The sequence below is a fragment of the Notechis scutatus genome, chromosome 3 (genome assembly GCF_049901735.1).
Source record: "Notechis scutatus isolate UNSWTSFEM ecotype Mainland chromosome 3, rNotScu1.2, whole genome shotgun sequence".
NCBI lineage: Eukaryota > Metazoa > Chordata > Lepidosauria > Squamata > Elapidae > Notechis > Notechis scutatus.
The window spans coordinates 203,225,929-203,244,741 of record NC_142011.1 but is presented as its reverse complement, the minus strand read 5'-3'; the positions used below and the strand labels follow the sequence as shown (position 1 = coordinate 203,244,741).

Genomic DNA, 18,813 nt, shown 5'->3' with positions numbered 1-18,813 from the left:
AAAAAGCAGTGCTATTTCCATACACTATATTTTCCCATCTAGTAAAGCTCTTACTGTATATACATCATTATGTATTCCAGAAATAACGCTTGGGGAGGAAATATGGTAGACCCATTTGGCCACCAGTGACAAAACATGCATTTGATATAATGCAGAGGATAAAACCTGGCCCTATTAATATTTGCAATAAATTATTCTCTTGTGCAATATAGAAATATGAACTTTTAAAATGAACAGAAGCCAAAATCAGTAAGGATTTCCTCTCCCAGGAAGGTCGGATGAAAAATTTCAGAAAAAGCTAAATGTGTTCCTAAATGGGAAATAAGACTTAAGTATCTCTCCTATTAATGCAGAATTTCTGTAGCTCAGTCATACTTTTGCATGTTTGAGCCAGTAAGGTTCTCTCAAGCACCAGTTAATTATGGATGCAGTTCACACGAACGTTTGCAACAGTGGCAATCTATCAAAAAATGATCCCATTATAGTTGTTTTTAGGGTCTTTCATGGGGTGAAGCCAGAGGTGGTATTCAGCAGGTTCTGACCAGTTCTGGAGAACCAGTAGTAGAAATTTTGTGTAGTTTGGAGAACTGGCAAATACAACCTCTGACTGGAGATTTTACAATATCCTTCCCCTGCCATGCCCACCAAGCCACGCTCACAGAACCGGTAGTAAAAAAAAATTGAATTCTGCCACTGGGTGAAGCCTATGGGCACTGAACAAGAATATATGTCTTATTACTACCTCTGAATGGAAAAAAAGCTCAGAGGAAAAAAAACATTCCAGGAAACAAAGAAAGTTATCTACCGAGTAATTATTTGCAACCTGTAATATCTCCAAAATTACAGTCTTGGCAAAGGATCATAGTGCACCTTCTACCATGCCAAATGATATCAGTTTTTGAAGAGAGTGAAAACTCTAATAGAAGGTTTTGAATTGAAACCCTTTGTGTGCTTTTTCATGTGTGTGTTTCTGTAAAGGTGGTGCCTGAGTTTATGCAACCTCCAAATCTTAAATCTGGATAACCAAGTGCTTTGTTTGCATAATGTGCTTAGGCCCAAACCAATTAAGCATGTTATGGGTGGTAGCCAAGGTTATGCAAAATGGTTGGGTCTTGTTCGACATGTTACATCCCACATCTTATCTTAGATTAAGCATTCCTGACTCTGGTACTGAAACGTTTGCCTCGTTTGCCATACAGTGAATGTCCCTTCACTTTCTAAGGACATATGCACACTGCACTGTTAGATACAATAGAGTAGAGTAGAATAGAGTAGAGTAGAGTAGAATAGAATAGAATAGAATAGAATAGAATAGAATAGAATAGAATAGAATAGAATAGAATAGAATAGAATGTTTAATTATTATTTATAGATATTAATAAATGATAAATTCCTATCAGCAGCTAAATGTTATTGTCTTTCATGTTTTCTTTTGTTGCTGTTGCTCTGGCAGGGTTTGACTTGATGGAATTATTCAGTGTACGGGAGATGTTCCGAAGGAAAGACGATGGAATCCAGAGCTCTTATGTTCGTCTTGGAAGCTTTCCCATTGTTCAGCGTACACAGTACGTTCCCCCTCTTCCTTTGAACCGTTTCTTCAATTGTTTCATTTCCTGATATGGTCCTTTTAAATTCAGGGTGGGTGTTAAATGCCAAAGCCATTTTGAAGCTTCCGTTTTGCCACACAGGAGCTGAGGGATAGGGAGGTGGGAATACAAATAGCTGGGGTTTTGTAGCCAAAACAAAATACTTTCTCCTGGGAACCAAGGACATTCCCACAGGTGGCCAGAGAGAGGAGGAGTGATGTTACCAGGCAACCAGATGGCACCTTGATTGGACCATGTGACTGATTGTTTGGTAAAGGGAGGAAATGTTGACTTTTAATTAGGTGAAAACCGCAGGAACTTTCAGAGTCAGTTTTCAATATGCCAATAGCCAATATGATATTTCCAATAAAATTATTATTTGAGGAATCTACCTGCCTCGGAGTTTAGTTTGCTATGGACGTATTACTTGGAACCCTGACAGTGGGACTGGTGAATTGAAATCATTCAGGTTTATAATACGCCAATAAGATTTAATATACAGTACAGAATTGCAATTCTCTAAATTTTCACAAGATACCTATTTTATTATGTTAAGCCTTGACATCAACTTGTTGGCACATAGTCAATCCATCACAACTTTGTTTACTATAAGATTTTTTTTACAGTAGAGAAATGAATGGAAGACATTTGGAAAAGAGACCAATTCTTCAAATATTTAATACACTAGTCATCCCTGTTTCTCTTTGGCCTGACAAAGGGGTTGTCAAATTAGAAGCAGTTTAACTTCCAAGCTATTTTTTCTTTACTTTCTTATTTGGGGGGAAGCAAAACTTTTCATACACGCTCATTAAAACATCAATTGCAGATATTTATCACCTTCCTTCTTTCTCTCTACAAGAGTTAGTGCTTCCTCCATATCCATGGCCAGTTTGATTAATAACCATTATATACTGCAGGGAACAAAGAGTTTATCTCCCACATTATGATTTTGACGAATGGTCGCCCACATGTGTATAACCTAAATACTTTTCATAACTTCCTCTCTCTCCACATCTCCTTCCTCCAGAGATGTCTTTCCACAAGGACTTCCGGATGAGTATGCCTTTGTTGCTACTTTCAAATTCCGCAAGTCATCCAGGCGAGAAGATTGGTACATTTGGCAGATCATTGACAAATATGGCATACCACAGGTAAGGTTGCTTTTTCATCCTGAAAGAAGTTGAGTTATTTCTTTCCAGCTTATTACACAGCACTGTTGGCCTTCTGTTCCCTGTAGCACCTCGATTAACAAAAATGGGTTGTATGTACTAGCTGGGCTAGGTGCCAATATATAGGAAGGCCTGACTCTCCAAAAATTAAGGAAGATTAGGAGTGGTTATTTAGAGCAGGGCTGCTAAACTCCTGGCCCATAGGTACGATGTGTCATGTGCTGGCTATGCCCACACCCAGTTTAGCGAAGGGAGGAAAGGTCCCAATATGTCACGTGATGCCACCGTGAGGATATGAGTTTGACACCCCTGATTTAGTACATAGAATAATAGACTTGGAAGGGATGTCGGAAGTTTTTTAGTAGTCCAACCCCTTGCTGGAGCAGGAGACCCTATACCATTTCAGACAAATGTTTATCTGGTCTCTTTTTGAAAGCCTCTAATGATGGAGACAAGCCGTTTCACTGGTTGATTGCTCTCATCATCAGAAATTTTCATTGTTTCTCTTCTTGGTTAATTTCCATCCTTCGTTCATACTTCAGTGAGAGTCAGGGGCGGGATCTGACCGGTGTAAAATCGGTGATTTTGCTATTTGTGATTTGCTGTGTGCTGAGCGCATGTGTGGAACATTGTCAGCTATTGCTGTCTAAACAGCTGAGCAGCAGTGCGCAGGGGTGTGCAGCGTTTGAAAAAGCACTATTTTCCTGCTTTTTCAACCGTAGCTGTGCCACGCAAAGCAGCTGAGGTTGAAAAAGCAGGAAATAAAGATCAGGTAAGAGCCCAGGCGGGCAGGTGGGCCAAAACAGCAGCAGACATAGAACCAGTTCTATGTCTGCTGCTCTTCAGAGCTACCGGTTCTACCGAGCCGGACAGAACCGGTAGAATCCCACCCCTGGTGAGAGTCCACATACCATGAAAAGAACATGGATAGTTCCATGAAGCTTTATACTGCACTTGGAATACTGCATCCAGTTTTGATCGCAAAGATGTTGAGACTCTAAAAAGACTGCAAAGAAGCACAGATCAAAAAGCGATTCGGGGATTGAAGGCTAAAATGAACAATCGCAGGAACTGTATGTAAGTCTAGCCTAACAAAAAGAAGGGCCAGAGATGACAGGATAGCAGTCACAGGGGTTGTCACAGAAAAGAAGAAATTGCACCTGAAGGGCAGGAGGAGAAGTAATGGAAGGAAGTTTATTAAAGAGGGATCCAATCTAGAATGAAAGAGAATTTTCCTGTCAGTCAGAACAATTAACCAGCGGAATGGCTTTTGCCTCCAGAAGTTATGGGTGATCATCACTAGAGGTGCAGAGATTTGTTCAGAATGATATATGGTCTCCTGTTTAAGCAGGGGATTGGACTAGAAGATCTCAAAGGTCCCTTCCAACTCTGTTATTCTGTTAAATCACCAGGAGATTAATCTGATTCATAACAGAATGGTTCAAAATAGAATGGTTGGGTTGGGGCTTTTTGCTCTACTCAACCCAGCATAACAATTCTAAACACCATACTTTAATTACAACACACACCTTCCCTAACTACAGGTTATTGCTGTGGATCACCCCCGGCCTTCTAGGACGTTGCCAATGAAAAAAATACCTTTAATATCCAGTCTTTTATACCCAGTTTAAACAAAAATCTCAAAGTCTTTAAAGTAGCACACACCCTTTCTCCAAATGTTCTTGTGCTAATTGCGATGAGGTATGGCTTTAGCACGCTTGTTCCTTTTTGTAATTGCTACTGAGCTTCCAGCAAAGCTTCTACCAGGACATTCTACCATCACCGTAGCTTGCAGACATGGCAGTTGAATGAAAGACCTCACGCAAAATTATAATAGCTGCCAACCTGCACCCATCACCTCCGCTTCTGTGTCTGTAGGTGATTTACATTCATGTTTCGTGCTACACACCCTTTCCTCATTCTGTCTCAGCTTTGGCTTTTTGTAAGCACGAAAGACTGGGTGGGATGAAGTTGCCTCTGGACATCAGCATGTCCTTGAGAGCACCAGGGTGTGGCTCAGGTAGCACAGTTATCTGCAACAAGGACTTGGATGCTTGTGAGTAAATGTATGAGTGCTTGTCTGAGTGCAGGAAGGAAGTACAGAAAGGAAGTGCCAAGATGCATTTCTACCTGGCTGCAGGTGATTGCAGAGCTGCGGTGGTGCACAGTGGTTAGGATGCAGTACTGCAGGCTACAGCAGTTCAATTCAGTTCATCGGATCAAGGTTGACTCAGCCTTCCATCCTTCCAAGATTGGTAAAATGAGGATATAGTGTCACAATATACTGACATTATAAATCACTTAAAGATTGCTGTAAAGCAGTAAGCTGACAATGGAAATAATAGGGGATAAAGAATTGAAAATATATGTGAGGAAATGATTTTGATATTGAATTAATGCATTAAAATATGAAATGGAAATTTGTTTGAAGATTAGTGGAGTGGATAATAATTTGATGTGATATTAAATAAGAAAGTTGAAAATGTAAGTATAATTATGTACAAATGTTGTAATCTGGAATCACATTGCTCACGTGAAGAGATGTGTAAAAAACAAAAAAAAACTTTTATTTAAAAAAAGAGTGCTGTAAAGCACTATGAAGCGATATATAAGTCAAAGTGCTATTGCAATTGCTATTGCTTTTCGAAAGCACAGGGAACAATCCATTTCCTCACAGGCTGCAAAACTAAGAAATCTTCAGGCTGGAATGAAAACTGAAAAACATTCTGCAGTAAGGAAACACCAAACCAAACCATGTTTTTCACAAAAACCAGGAGATGCCCCAAAAAATCATCAGTAGTCTAGCTTAATTTAGGTTGTTTTAGATTTTTTATGTGCTAAGGTGTGAGGGGAATATTTTTATGGCCCAGGGGTTGCACTGAATGCCTGGAGCATCTTGAAGAAGCTTCTTGGATGAATGAAATGTTTTCAAAGAAAGAAAGAAAGAAAGAAAGAAAGAAAGAAAGAAAGAAAGAAAGAAAGAAAGAAAGAAAGAAAGAAAGAAAGAAAGAAAGAAAGAAAGAAAGAAAGAAAGACCAGTTGCCTTGGGAAAAAGCATCCTTGGGAAAGTCTGAAGGGTGGGTGGATAACTAAAATCTGCAAATCACATAATACATGTAGATGAAGTTCATTGTTACTGTTGTTTCAATTAAGACTTGCCTGTTTTAAAACTGACGCTATGGATTTCAGATAGATAGATAGATAGATAGATAGATAGATAGATAGATAGATAGATAGATAGATAGATAGATAGATAAGATAAGATAACTGCCACAAAAACTGGAGTGTCAGCGTTCCAGCAAACCTCCATTCCAATCAGTAACTCCGAGACAACCATATCTCAAAAGTACCTTTATTAGAATAGCACCTGCCACATCTGTGGAATCCCGAATCTAAAAGTTTTCGGGCTTCCCACAATTTTCCAAACTATAAATCCATCCCTCCTTGGCCATTGTCATATCACATGGCCCAACCACGATCCGTCCAAAAGTAAGATCCTTATTTCATCCTGCGCCATACTCAATGACCTTGAACTAACAAAAGAATTTTATTTTGTCTACTTTGAGCTACTCAATTGAAATCAACCCCCCTCCCACTTTCTCAGGCTATGGGGCAGCGTGGAATATGGCTTCCAAAGCTGACATGGAGGAAATTTAGATGTCAGCTTACTACAGGTGCTAAGGGAGCAAAAATTTTGAATTAGATGCAAAATTGCAATTTCCCTATCTTTGGGAAGATCTCTCCTCTTCTCATAAATATTAGTATAAATGATTTAGACATTATTCATATGTGTCACAAGGATGGGAGGAAGGTGTAATAACAATAATGATGGAAAGAACTGGTATTTTTTAAATATTTATTTATTTATTTATTTATTTTGATTAGTCAATCGCTTACAAGATAATAGGTATAAGTATATACATAGTTATGAATACATGAAATGGGTACATATAAGAAAAATAAAAGAAACAATAGGACAGGGACGGTAGGCACATTGGTGCGCTTATGCACGCCCCCTACAGACCTCTTAGGAAAGGGGTGAGGTCAATAGTAGACAGTCTAAGGTTAAAGTTTTTGGGGTTTGGGGAAGAAACCACAGAGTCAGGTAGAGTATTCCAGACATTGACCACTCTATTGCTGAAGTCGTATTTCCTGCAATCAAGTTTGGTGCAATTAACCTTGAGTTTGTATCTATTGTGTGTTTTTGTGTTGTTATAGTATACGACAGGGGTGGCATTCAAAAATCCCATTAACCGGTTCACTGCCCAGTTGATGGCCTACCAGAACTTCTTTTGAGGGCTGTTTTTTTGCCTTCCCAAGGGTCCAGAGGCTTTCCTCAGGACTCTGGGAGGGCGAAAATAGCCTTCCCCGGAAACAGTCCTGTTTCCAGACTTCCAGTACTTCCGGTAGGGCTGTTTTTTGTCTTCTCAAGGATTTGGAGACTTCCCTCGGGACTCTGGGAGGGCAAAAATGGCCTTCCCTGGGCTCTGGAGGCCCATTCGGAAGCCAGGAACAGGCCCATTTCCAGACTTCTAGAAGGCCCGTTTCCCCCCCGCCCCCTGGAGCCTCCACATGGAGATCAATTCGGAAATCAAACGCCACAGATCCAGGTTAAGATTTGAGGGGTTCTTAGCACTCTCTGAGATTGGATGTTTTCTTACAGATATTTCATTATCTAATTATCAGTGCTAGTTTGGGTAATAAAATGTCTGTAAGAAAAGAATGAAGCTCAGAGAGCATCAAGGACCCCTCATTTCGACCCTGAACTGCAAAGATTATCCTTTATAAGTTGAGATTTATATTAATCAAGACCACTGGGAAAATGAACAGATAATTGAAATGTTCTATCAATGTTTTCTAGATAGTGATTTAAAAAAATATACATCCAGAACTTTAGCAACACAGCCAACCTCAATTGAAGACAATCCTGGCTTGCTGGAAGGAATTCATTTGAAAAACTTATGAGTGTGACAGGTGGTTTAGCGTGGCCAATGATTCTTATTTTGCTCCAATCAAATTGATGCTGCTTAGTGTCAGTGTGGGTAGAAATTAGGGATTTGCGATTGTGGTGTTTGACTGCCAACTGGTGTTCATTCGATTCTAGTTTTCAATTGACGTGATATGTGTCTCATGTAGAATTGGTTGCAACGGTTACAGTTTGTTTTGTAAATTACATTTTTTTCTTTCATCCTTCTGTATCTTGTCTTTGGTTTGGGATAATTACCAGTGAAGTGTGGGTGTGGGTTTGTGGGCTATTGATATTTCTAGAGATTATCACTCTTCAATATCTTTATACTTCATAGAAAACCTCTATCTCATCTGAACATTTCTTCATTAGAACTGACAGTTCACCATCCTGCTTTCTTCTTGACTTTTGTGTCTAGCATGTTGATCGTATATAGTAATGAACCAAGAATAATGAATTTGCAGAATCAGGGATACCCCCAGAACTTTCTAAAGCCATCAACTGCCTGGTCCTCCAAGACTGTTAAATTTGATTTACTGCTGTACTAAACCTAGGGTCTTCCATAATTCCTCACAATTGGTTATGCCAGTTGAGTTTTTGTGGTCCAAAACATCTGGGACACATAGAAATAGATTCCATGTTTGATGAACTTTGTTCTTACCCTCTTCTCATGGTTGATAGCTCCTTTGTTGGATATTTGTTCCATAAAGAATCATGTCCTTACAGTGTTATGTCTGCTTTCAAAGGTTTCTATCCGGTTGGATGGGGAGAACAAAGCACTGGAGTACAACGCAATTGGACTTACCAGAGATGCTGTGAGAGTCGTTTTCAGAAACGGACGTGTCAATGACCTGTTTGATCGTAACTGGCATAAGATTGCACTCAGCATCCAGTCCCAGACGGTCTCCTTGTACATCGATTGCAAACTGGTCCAGACATTACCGATTGAAGACAGAGAAAATATTGACATTCAAGGGAAAACGGTGATCGGCAAACGCCTTTATGACAGTGTGCCAATTGATGTAAGTACCAAGGAAAAAGCTCATTCCCCCCAAAAAGGTGGGATCAGTTCTACCACCAATCATATTTCTTTTTTTAAACAAGTTTTATTCAATTTTTCCAAAACAACATAAAAAAGCTCTTTTCAGCGTACAACATAATTCCGAGTCACCACTTTTACATGCAAATATGACAGTAATTATATATTCATTTTTACATTCAACATTCTGTCTTGTCCATTTTTAACTTAATTCTATTATTACTTCTCCATTTCAACTTTTACATAAGAAAAGAAACAAACACATTAATTCTGTTAAGTGATATTACTTTCATTCTAAGCATCTTCTCAATTCATTTCAATTTCTTTAAGATATATTTTTAAAACATTAACATTTCTTTTAAGTGTGGTCTTTTCCAAAGTACTCTTTCCTCATTTTACCTCTCAACTTTTATATAAGAAAAGGAATAGGCAAGTTAATGCTATTCATTAATATTACTCTCATTCTAAACATCTCAATATATTTCAATTTATTTCAAATGTATTTCTTAAGCCTTAACGTTTCTTTTAAACGATGCCTTTTCCAAAGCACTCTTTTCTCATTTAAATCACTAATAGTTTCCATATCTTCATACTTATTCCCTTTTAATTCTTTTTTATCTTCTCAAATTTGCAACTCCATCGCATATTCTTTTCATAAAGTCTAGATTAATACAAGTTTTTCACATAAAACAAAACATAAATTTCCCTTCCCCTTTTACTAGTTTGGGGTGTCACCTCAGTGGTTTAAGTATGCCTTAATTCCCTCATCTGTAATTCCCAATTAAACATCTATTTTACTTAGTTATAGTAATAATCAATCCCTAGAAAAATACACTACTTTACATTGTACTTTTCAGTCAGATTCCGCAATGTATTTTCTCCCTTTACTTCCATAAAATTTTATTTATGCTATAAAAAGAAAGAAAGAAAGAAAGAAACAATTAATCCTTTTTGTTTGGTCACTGATATTAATCTCATTTTTAAACCTCCTCACAATTTATTTCAATCATTTCAATATATATAATAAGTAATCTTCTTCTTCTTAATTCTACATGGATACCACACACAAGGAGAGAGGACATGCCCTCTAATGGCTGCCTTTATATAAATACCTCTTAAAGGGATAGAATCCATCCCCAGCCTTAAAGGGAAATACCCATGCTATGCTGATTCATTCCTATTGCATCAGCCACATCTGGTCAGCTTCACTGCTGGTTGCCTCTTAAATCCCAAGACTTTAACATGTAATTCCATTACAATTTTTCAAGAACTGTGTGGCACTAAAATATCTTCAGTTAAGCATAGATGTCAACTCTGAAGCTGGCCTGACTGAGGCCATCTTGGAGGCTTCAGCTTTGCCACAATAGTGATGCGGGATAGTGAGGGAGGGAATAGAGATAGCTGGGGTTTTGTAGCCAAAACAAAATAGTTTCCCCTGAGAACCAAGGACATTCCGACAGGTGGATGATAAGATGAAGAGTGCAGTTTCCAAACAACCAGACAGAACTTTGATGGGACCATGTGACTTATTGTTTGGGAAAGGGGGAAAAACTTTTACTTTTAATTAGGTGAAAACCATGGGGCCTTTAGAGTCAGTTTTCACTAACCTGTGCCAATATGATATACCCAATAAACCTGTTCTTTGAGGAAACTGCTTTCCTCAGAGTTCTGTTTGCTATGGGCATATTACTTGGAACCCTGACAATAGAATAATAACAGATTTAATATTTTGTGACTAAGGGAGACATGATAGCAGTGTTCCAATATTTGAGGGGCTTCTAAAAGAGGAGGGGGTTCAAACTATTTTCCAAAGCACCAAAAGGCAAGATAAGAAACAATGGATGGAAACTTATTAAGGAGAGAAACAACCTAGAACTAAGGAAATTTATCTGGACAGTGAGAATCATTAATAAGTGGAATGACTTGCCTCCAAAAGTTATGGGTGCTCATTCAGTGGAGGTTTTTAAGAAGAGATTGAACAATCATTTGCCTGAAATAGTACAGGTCTCCTGCCTGAGCAGGGGTTGGAATAGAAGACCTCCAAGGTCCCTTCCAACTCTGTTATTCTATGTACTATTTAGCAGTCGCCACAGACAGGAACATGAAAATAGTTTCCTTTCTATTTTTATTTTGTGCATTTATTGTATTCAACGTTTATGCAATCTCTCTCCCCTACAAAGTTATTCTGGATGACTGACAAGTTAAAAAAAATACAAATAAAAGTAATAAAAATATTAGATATTAAAACAACACCGTTTAAAATATTATTATAAACTGAACTGAAACCAAAATTATTGGCAGCTCTCTGAAGACAAATCTTCTTTCTACCATCTTTAGCATATGTGATTTCTAGATTTTGAAATTTGATAAGCAGCCCTATTGCTCATGAAATGGAACAGAGCTTTTAAATCTTGCTAGAAATTTCTGAATTCTGACACCCATTCTAAAATCATCAAAATAAATAAAAGCAAATAAAAGCAACACACCAGAGATGGAAAGAATGGTGAAATGTTTAATCTATTGTTGGTTTTCCTATCCTGAGGTGGATTTTAAAAACTAGAATTATTCAGAGAAGGACTTTGAGGCTTAGACTTCTAGATTTCTTAGACAGAAATGTTCACAATTTCATGTCCTCAGTCTGATTAACCAGTTTCTAAAGTATCTCACATCACTTTTTTTTTTTTTTTTTTTTTGCCTTTTTACATTTCTTGTTCCAAACTTTCTGGGCCTGTAAATGTTTACACATTCTTCCATTGTTATTATAAGGGCAAATGACACTATGAGGACTGGCATTATGTCAGCAAATAGTCTTGTGGGCGCATTATTTTGCTGCAAAATCAGTTCACAAATGAACTGACACCATTTCCTTTTTCTTCTAGTTTGACCTTCAGAGGATGGTTATTTATTGTGATTCACGACATGCCGAGCTTGAAACCTGCTGTGATATTCGTTCTGGACCTGTAAGTTTAAAATGTAGTCCTGCTTTGCAAATGTGCTTTTGGACATACCATGTAACAATGGCTCCTTGTTATACCTTCCAACTGAAGGGCTATATTTGATTGAGATACGTGAACACACTAACCACCATTCCAAACACCACACCAAAATATAGGTAGTCTTCAACTTACAAGTATGGCTTGTTTTGGAATTTCCATTGTAACTCACTGTGGCTATAAGTCAAATCAGATTCAATTTTATAACCATTTTTACAGCAGTTCTTAAGTGAATCCAGCCACCCTGCATGGATTTTATTGCCGTTTAAAAAAGTCACAAATCATCAATTGGCAAACTTTATGGGAGAGAAACAACAACAACAAAATAACATTGGCCACATCGTATAAGGAAAACCTATATAAAATGTTTTATAGGTGGCATCTTCCTCCAGCAAAATTGTCTAAAATGTTTCAAAATATATCACCTAACTGCTGGAAATGCACTAAAGAATATGGTTCATATTATCACATATAGTGGAGATGTAGAAAAACCCAGGAATTTTGGCAGAGAATTCAGAGGTGGCTTGAGGAGAAGGTAGGGCATAAAGTGGAATACAAACCAGATTTTTCTTCTTCTTGGAATTATAACAGAAAAATATAATAAAGGAGAGATCTATTTAATGATATGTGTGATTATGGCAGCAAGACTAACTTTTGCTTAAAAGTGGAAAGACAAAGAAATTCCCGATGAAAATGACCTAATAAAGATATATATGGACATGCGCTGAGATGGATAAACTAACTTTAGAGATGAAAGATAAAGAAGAGATAGAATACTATAAAGTATGGGATAAATTTTATCAATGGTGGGGGGAAAGGAAAGATCTAGAATTAAAAGAGAATAGGGTTGGCAGAACGGATTACTAGAATTGGAAACTATTGCATAAATGTACAGATGTATAAATGTAGGTATGTATATAAAATTTGTATTCTATGCCATAATATGTATGACAAACAGGATTGTTGGGATGATCACACCATGTCCAATGTTTTTAATAATTTATTTAATAAAATTTTGTTTTTAAAAAAGTCACAAATCATGACTACAGGACATTGTAACCAGTTGTAAATGTGAGATGGTTGCCAAACACCCAAATACCCATCACATGACTATGTGGGTGCAGCAACAATTGTTAACACAAATACATGTCATGGGTCACTTTTTCTGGGGCTGTCATAACTTTGAGCTGTTGTGAAACAAAAGGTTGTAAGTTGAGGCCTACCCTGTGTTAATTTTAATAGTGAGGATTATATATAGTTCAATGTTGATATTGTTGGGTTCTTAGCATTCTTTGAACTCGCTTGTCTCGTTTCAGACATTTCATTACAAGCTAAGCAATGAATCATCAGTGCATGGGAGAGTAAAGTTGGCAAATGTTCTTTCCTTGTGCTCTGATTTTATTACTCAGCCTGGTGATGAAATGTTTGCAAAATCTTCAAAATCTTCATTCAAAATCTTCATTCAAAATATTCATGCGGTCATGGTACAAATTCAGAATATCCCAATCAGACTAGGATATAATTATCTTTGATGGTCTCTCTGTTGCCTCCAAAATCTTCTTGGAGCTTCATTTATACTGCTAAAATAAACAAAACAGATTTTTTTATTACTTCTTCCCCTTTTCTTCTCCTTGTTCCTTATTCCTCCCTTTTCTGTGGCATTGGCATGGTGAAACGTTCAACCACCAATCTTTAGAGAAGAGCAATTTTTGTAGGATCACCCTAAGATGTAGTCTGTGATGACCTGGGGCGTGGCACAAAGGCAACACAGTCAGATAATCAGTAGGAGTCCCTTTATTAGCTCCAACTTTGCCCCCAGTGTCCTGGTTACTTTCTGGGCTAGAGAAAAAACTCTCCCAGCAACAGCCGTTGGTTGCAGAGAATCAAGTCCAAAATGTGGTCAACAAAAACTGTAACTATAAGTGCAATCAAGGCAAAATGAGGTAATTAGTCTGGCAGGGCAGGAGAAGGAATTCCAGACATGAAAGAATGGCAGTAATTCAACCTGGTTGGGAGGTTGCCAGGAACACAGATAACCAAAGTCAACACAAGATAAACTCATGTTTGTTCCCAGAAGACGCTGCACTCATCTTGCATCTCTTTTAAACTCTCATTCCTAGGTGTGGCTAATGAAGAGAATCAGGGCCCTTTCCTTCCCCGTAAGCCGTGCAACCCAAGTTGCTCTCTTCTCCATTCCCCTCTGCGTGCCCTAGGATGCAGAGGGGGTGGGCCTGGGTCCTCCTCTGAACTCCCCCTCCCTTGTTCTATCTCTCCCCTGCTCTATCCAGCCAGACTTTGCCCTCCCCACAGCCAATGGAGCCACACTCTCACTCCCTGTCAGGTATTCGTCTTCCTCCTCAGATTCAGACTCCGACAGGGAAATGACATAGTCTCTATGCAAGAATCAGTACAGCAGTAGAACATCCTTTCTGGCAATCTAGAGCTGATTTGATTCAAAATGTAGCATTTCTAATCCTGTGACTGAATCAGTAGTGGTGTTTGCATGATTGACACATTCTGTTTAACACACAGCTATCCTAGTCATGAGGGACACAGTGGCTCACTGGCCAAGACACTGAGCTTGTCGATTGGAAAGATCAGCAGTTTGTCGGTTCGAATCCCTAGTGCCACATAACGGAGTGAGCTCCTGTTACTTGTCCCAGCTTCTGCCAACCTAGCAGTTTGAAAGCATGTAAAAATGCAAGTAGAAAAATAGATTTTACTTTGGTGGAAAGGTAACAGCGTTCCGTGTACCTTTGGCATTTAGTCATGCCAGTCACTTGACCATGGAGACATCCTTGGACAACGCTGGTTCTTTGGCTTTGTAATGGAGATGAGCATCGCCCCCTAGAGCCGGAAACGACTAGCACGTATGTGCGAGGGGAACCTTTACCTTTACCTTACAATAAAACTACTACCTTGAAAGTGTCTTGGAGCCATCTAAGCAAGGCGAACCTTTATCTTTACCTATCCTAGTCATGAAAACCCTACCACTAAAGAAGCTTTGAAGATAGCTTTGCATCATTCTGAAGTCATTCAGCATCAATATTGTGCAATATTGGAATCAATAGGAGTACATGTACTCCTTGACTTACAACCATTTGTTTAGTGACCGTTCAAAGTTACAACAGCATTGACTTATGACCGTTTTTCACATTTACAACTATTGCAGCATTCCCCACAGTCACGTGATCAAAATTAGGACTCTTGGCACCTGACTCTTATTTATGATGGTCGCAGTGTCCTGGGGTCATGTGATCCCCTTTTGCAACCTTCTGACAAGCAAAGTCAATGGGGGAGTCAGATTCACTTAACAGCTGTGTTACGGCATCCACAACTGCAGTTTTTCCCTTAACAATTGTGGCAAGGAAGGTCGTAAAATGGGGCAAAACTCACTTATCAACCGCCTCACTTAACAACAGATATGTTGGGCACAATTGTGGTCGTACATCAAGGGCTATCTGTGGTGCCAAATATTCTCCTGATATAAATTGCTGATAAAAGGGAACTATTTCTTTTTCATGAAAAACATGCCCATACCCATCTTTTCTTTTAAAAAAATCCTATTTATGCGGTGTTGCTATTGTTTGTGATTTTTTTTTTTACTGACGGAGTGTCAAGTGACCCTGGTTACAGATGTTCCCCCTCCTGTAATTCCACCAACGGATGGAAATGAGTACATTGGACCTACCAAGACAGTCAACTGTTCCTGTCCTCCAGGAGAAAAGGTTTGTATTTGAATTCACCCTGTTATAAATAAGAGCCACTAGACTCAAGAGAATTGGATCTAAGGCAATGGTCCCCAACGTTTTTGTACCAGGGACCAGTTTCACGCAGAACACTTTTTCAAGGACCGGGTAGGGCGTGAAGGTTCCAATAACAAAAACCTTAATCAATGCTGGGTGTTTTGTTCCCATGTGGTGGCGCAGTTTTGATGGTTTCATGGCTTCATAGTTGTCTCGTTTACCCTTTCCCAAAAAACTCTCCAGTGAACTCTGTTTCTGGCTCATTTTGCGAGGGCTAGCTTGCATTGCTGATGCAGGATAAATACGTGCCAAAGAGTCAAGCGTGGAAGTTAGGCGAGGGCGGAAGTGGTTGTCTTTCAAAATAAGACACCTGGAAGCAAAAACATATTTTTATATATATTTTAATCACGATTATTCATTCTTTGTGGCCCGGTACAAAATGATCCACGGACCGGTACCGGTCTGGGGCCCGGTGGTTGGGGACCCTGATCTAAGGGATATTCCATTGGGTTGTGGTTAATGAAAGCTCAGCATATCATAACAGGAATGGACAACCTGTAGGCAGGGTTGGGCTGATACCGGTTTGCCCTGGTTTGCACGAACTGGTAGTTAATTTTATGGCCGGTTTGGCAAACTGGCAAATCCCACCCCTGGTTAGCCCATCCCACCCGCACCTCACCCCTCCCAGGAGTCCCCACATGGCCTGTTTTATATCCCAGGTAAGTACAGGGCCCACGTGGAGGCTCGGGAGGGTGAGAAATGGACCTCTTGAAGGCTCCAGAAGGCCAGAAATGGGCCTGTTTCTGCCTTCCAGAGAGCCTCCGGAGCCTCGGGAGGCTGTTTTCGCCTTCCTGGAGGCTCAAGAAAAGCCTCTGGAGCCCAGGGAGGGCAAAAAATGGGCCTCCCAGAAGTTCCAGAAGTCCAAAAATGCCCCCCTTCCCTGCCATGGTGCAGGAGGCCGACTAGGCCATGCACACCATGGCCACACCCACCCTGCAACTGGGCAGAGAACCCATTGCTAAAAATTTTGAAGCTCACCCCTGTCTGTAAGCCTGGAATTGCACATGGCCCCTTACTCACTTTGGGGAGGGGAGTCTTTTTCTCATGATTCTAAAAGCTGCAGGCATAGATTTGTGCCTCTTTTGACATGGGAAGCTAATGAAAACTCCAGTGTAAGCCCTAAAACAGGCATAGAACTATCATGAATTAAACCACAGGAAATCATTTTTAACATCCTTGCTTCATAAGGAACCACCCCTGCTCCTCCTCAGAACGTATGTATGGCCACCAAAGATTGTCCACTTCTGTCCTGTAAGAAAGGAAAGGAAGATAAGAGAATACAGGAAGATTTAAGTAGGTCTACAATTTCTGGTCTCATTAAAATCTGGATGACAGTTTGATGTCACTAAGGTATGCTGCACAGACACACTGCTTCCATGCAGTGTTCATCTGGAATGGTATATGAGAGAAATCTTGAGAAACGAATCAAAGAGATGCAACAGATAAGAGTTATAGCCTACAGCTGCATAACAGATGGGTAAAGAAGTTCAGAAGGGACTAACTTCCCTTACTTCTCAGGCTGTAAAGGAAATGGTGGAAGAGTTATACTTTCAGACCTGCAAGACTCTATGAATGTTTTCTCACAATAAAATAGCCCACCTAATCTGTTTCCTTATCTGGTATACCTGGGAAAGCTGGGTCCATTCTGTAAGTCTTATAAATGCAAATGTCCTGCTGTTTGCTTTGTGTCCTGAAAAGTTAGCAGCCATGGTGGCTCAGTGGTTAGAATGCAGTATTGCAGACTAACTCTGCCCTTAGTCAGGAGTTCGATTCTGATGGGTTCAAGGTTGACTCAGCCTTTCATCCTTCTGAGGTTGATAAAATTGTCAGAGTGTTTGCAGTGTGACTACCATTATGAGACAACCCAGGAGCAAAATGCAGCACACAGAGACTTAGACATTTAACAGTGGTTTATGTACAAGACATATGCAGAAATATACATGGTAGGAAAAATACTTTACAAGCAATCAACTCCACACAGAGAACTCTGCAATGGATATCGGACACAAGGAGAAAGAACATGCCCATTAATGGCTGCCTTATATATCTGTAGACCCTTTCTTAGTCTTCAAAAGGCAATACCAATGCTGATTCAATTACATCAGCCTCATATTGCATCAGCTTCACTGCTGGTTGGTTCTTAAATGCTAAGACCTTAACAAAAATGAAGACCCAGATTGTTGGGGGCAATATGCTGATGTTGTAAGCTATCCAGAGAGTGCTTTAAAGCATTATGGAGTGTATATAAGTCTATGTATTATTGCTATTGCTATCCCTTTTGAGCATCTTTCTTCCCCTGTTATGCAGCTGTGGGCCACATCCTCCCTTATCCTATCATTCTCTAGACAACATCTCTTCCATCTGTTACTCAAGGTCTTCCTCATATGATTACATCATCTGAATTTTACAGCCGAAATATGGCAGCCTCCATTGAAACCCCTGTGGTTTTTTTCAGTCCCATGTAGTTGTTTCAGAAACTGCTTTCAGCAATTATTGCAGATGTGCAGACTGCTCACACAGAGCCACTAAGTCAGGATTCATAACATGTGAGAAGCAATGATGAATTTTGCTATTAAACAGTCTCCATTTTTCACTTTAGGGGGAGAGAGGCCTTCCAGGGTTTGAAGGATTGACTGGACAAAAGGTTAGTGTTGTCCAAGGAATAAAACATTTTTTTTAAAAAAATGAAACATAAGCTGCATACACTTTCTTAAGGATTTCTTCTTCTTTTCAATCTACCCTCTACTGTTGTTTTTTTTTTGCTGCCTTAAATACAGCAGCCGTATTTTTTTAATTGTGGCACTTTAATTAACAAGGCTTTCACAGAAAGGCATGAGATAATTGTTAAAAGGGGAAAAAAATGCCTCTTATCTTTTAATAGCCATCATCTTAACAATGGCTGGAATGCAAGATGATTTGAAAAATGCTAAATCACAGCCAACTTAATAGAATGAAATGCAATTATTGAACAAGATGCCTGAGTGAGAAATCAACCTTAACAACTCATTCCATTTGGAGCGTCCCACAGCATCTCTAAAACACAGCCAGATACAATACAGATTCCTGTTTAACACTCAAAACAGACCTGCCTACACAATTGATCTGATGTATGGAGTGGTTTGTTTGACATTGGCATTGTATTAAAGGCGTCTGTTTTTTTGTTTTCTTCTTTTCATGTTTTTTCACCCATGATTTACGTTTGCACACAGTGTAATGGCTGGATGATAATATTTTCCATTACTATCTTTGCAGAT

The 18,813-nt window shown here is 39.3% G+C and overlaps 1 protein-coding gene across 1 annotated transcript in view; it reads left to right on the top strand.

The window, feature by feature from the left end:
• Window positions 1–18,813, top strand: part of COL22A1 (collagen type XXII alpha 1 chain) — a 231,925-nt gene that overhangs the window by 84,800 nt on the left and 128,312 nt on the right. The window contains exons 6-11 of the mRNA XM_087962222.1: window positions 1,454–1,565; window positions 2,614–2,737; window positions 8,468–8,743; window positions 11,640–11,720; window positions 15,368–15,481; window positions 18,159–18,203. Coding sequence (XP_087818348.1) covers window positions 1,454–1,565; window positions 2,614–2,737; window positions 8,468–8,743; window positions 11,640–11,720; window positions 15,368–15,481; window positions 18,159–18,203 — 752 coding nt within the window. The remainder of the gene's footprint in view (window positions 1–1,453; window positions 1,566–2,613; window positions 2,738–8,467; window positions 8,744–11,639; window positions 11,721–15,367; window positions 15,482–18,158; window positions 18,204–18,813) is intronic.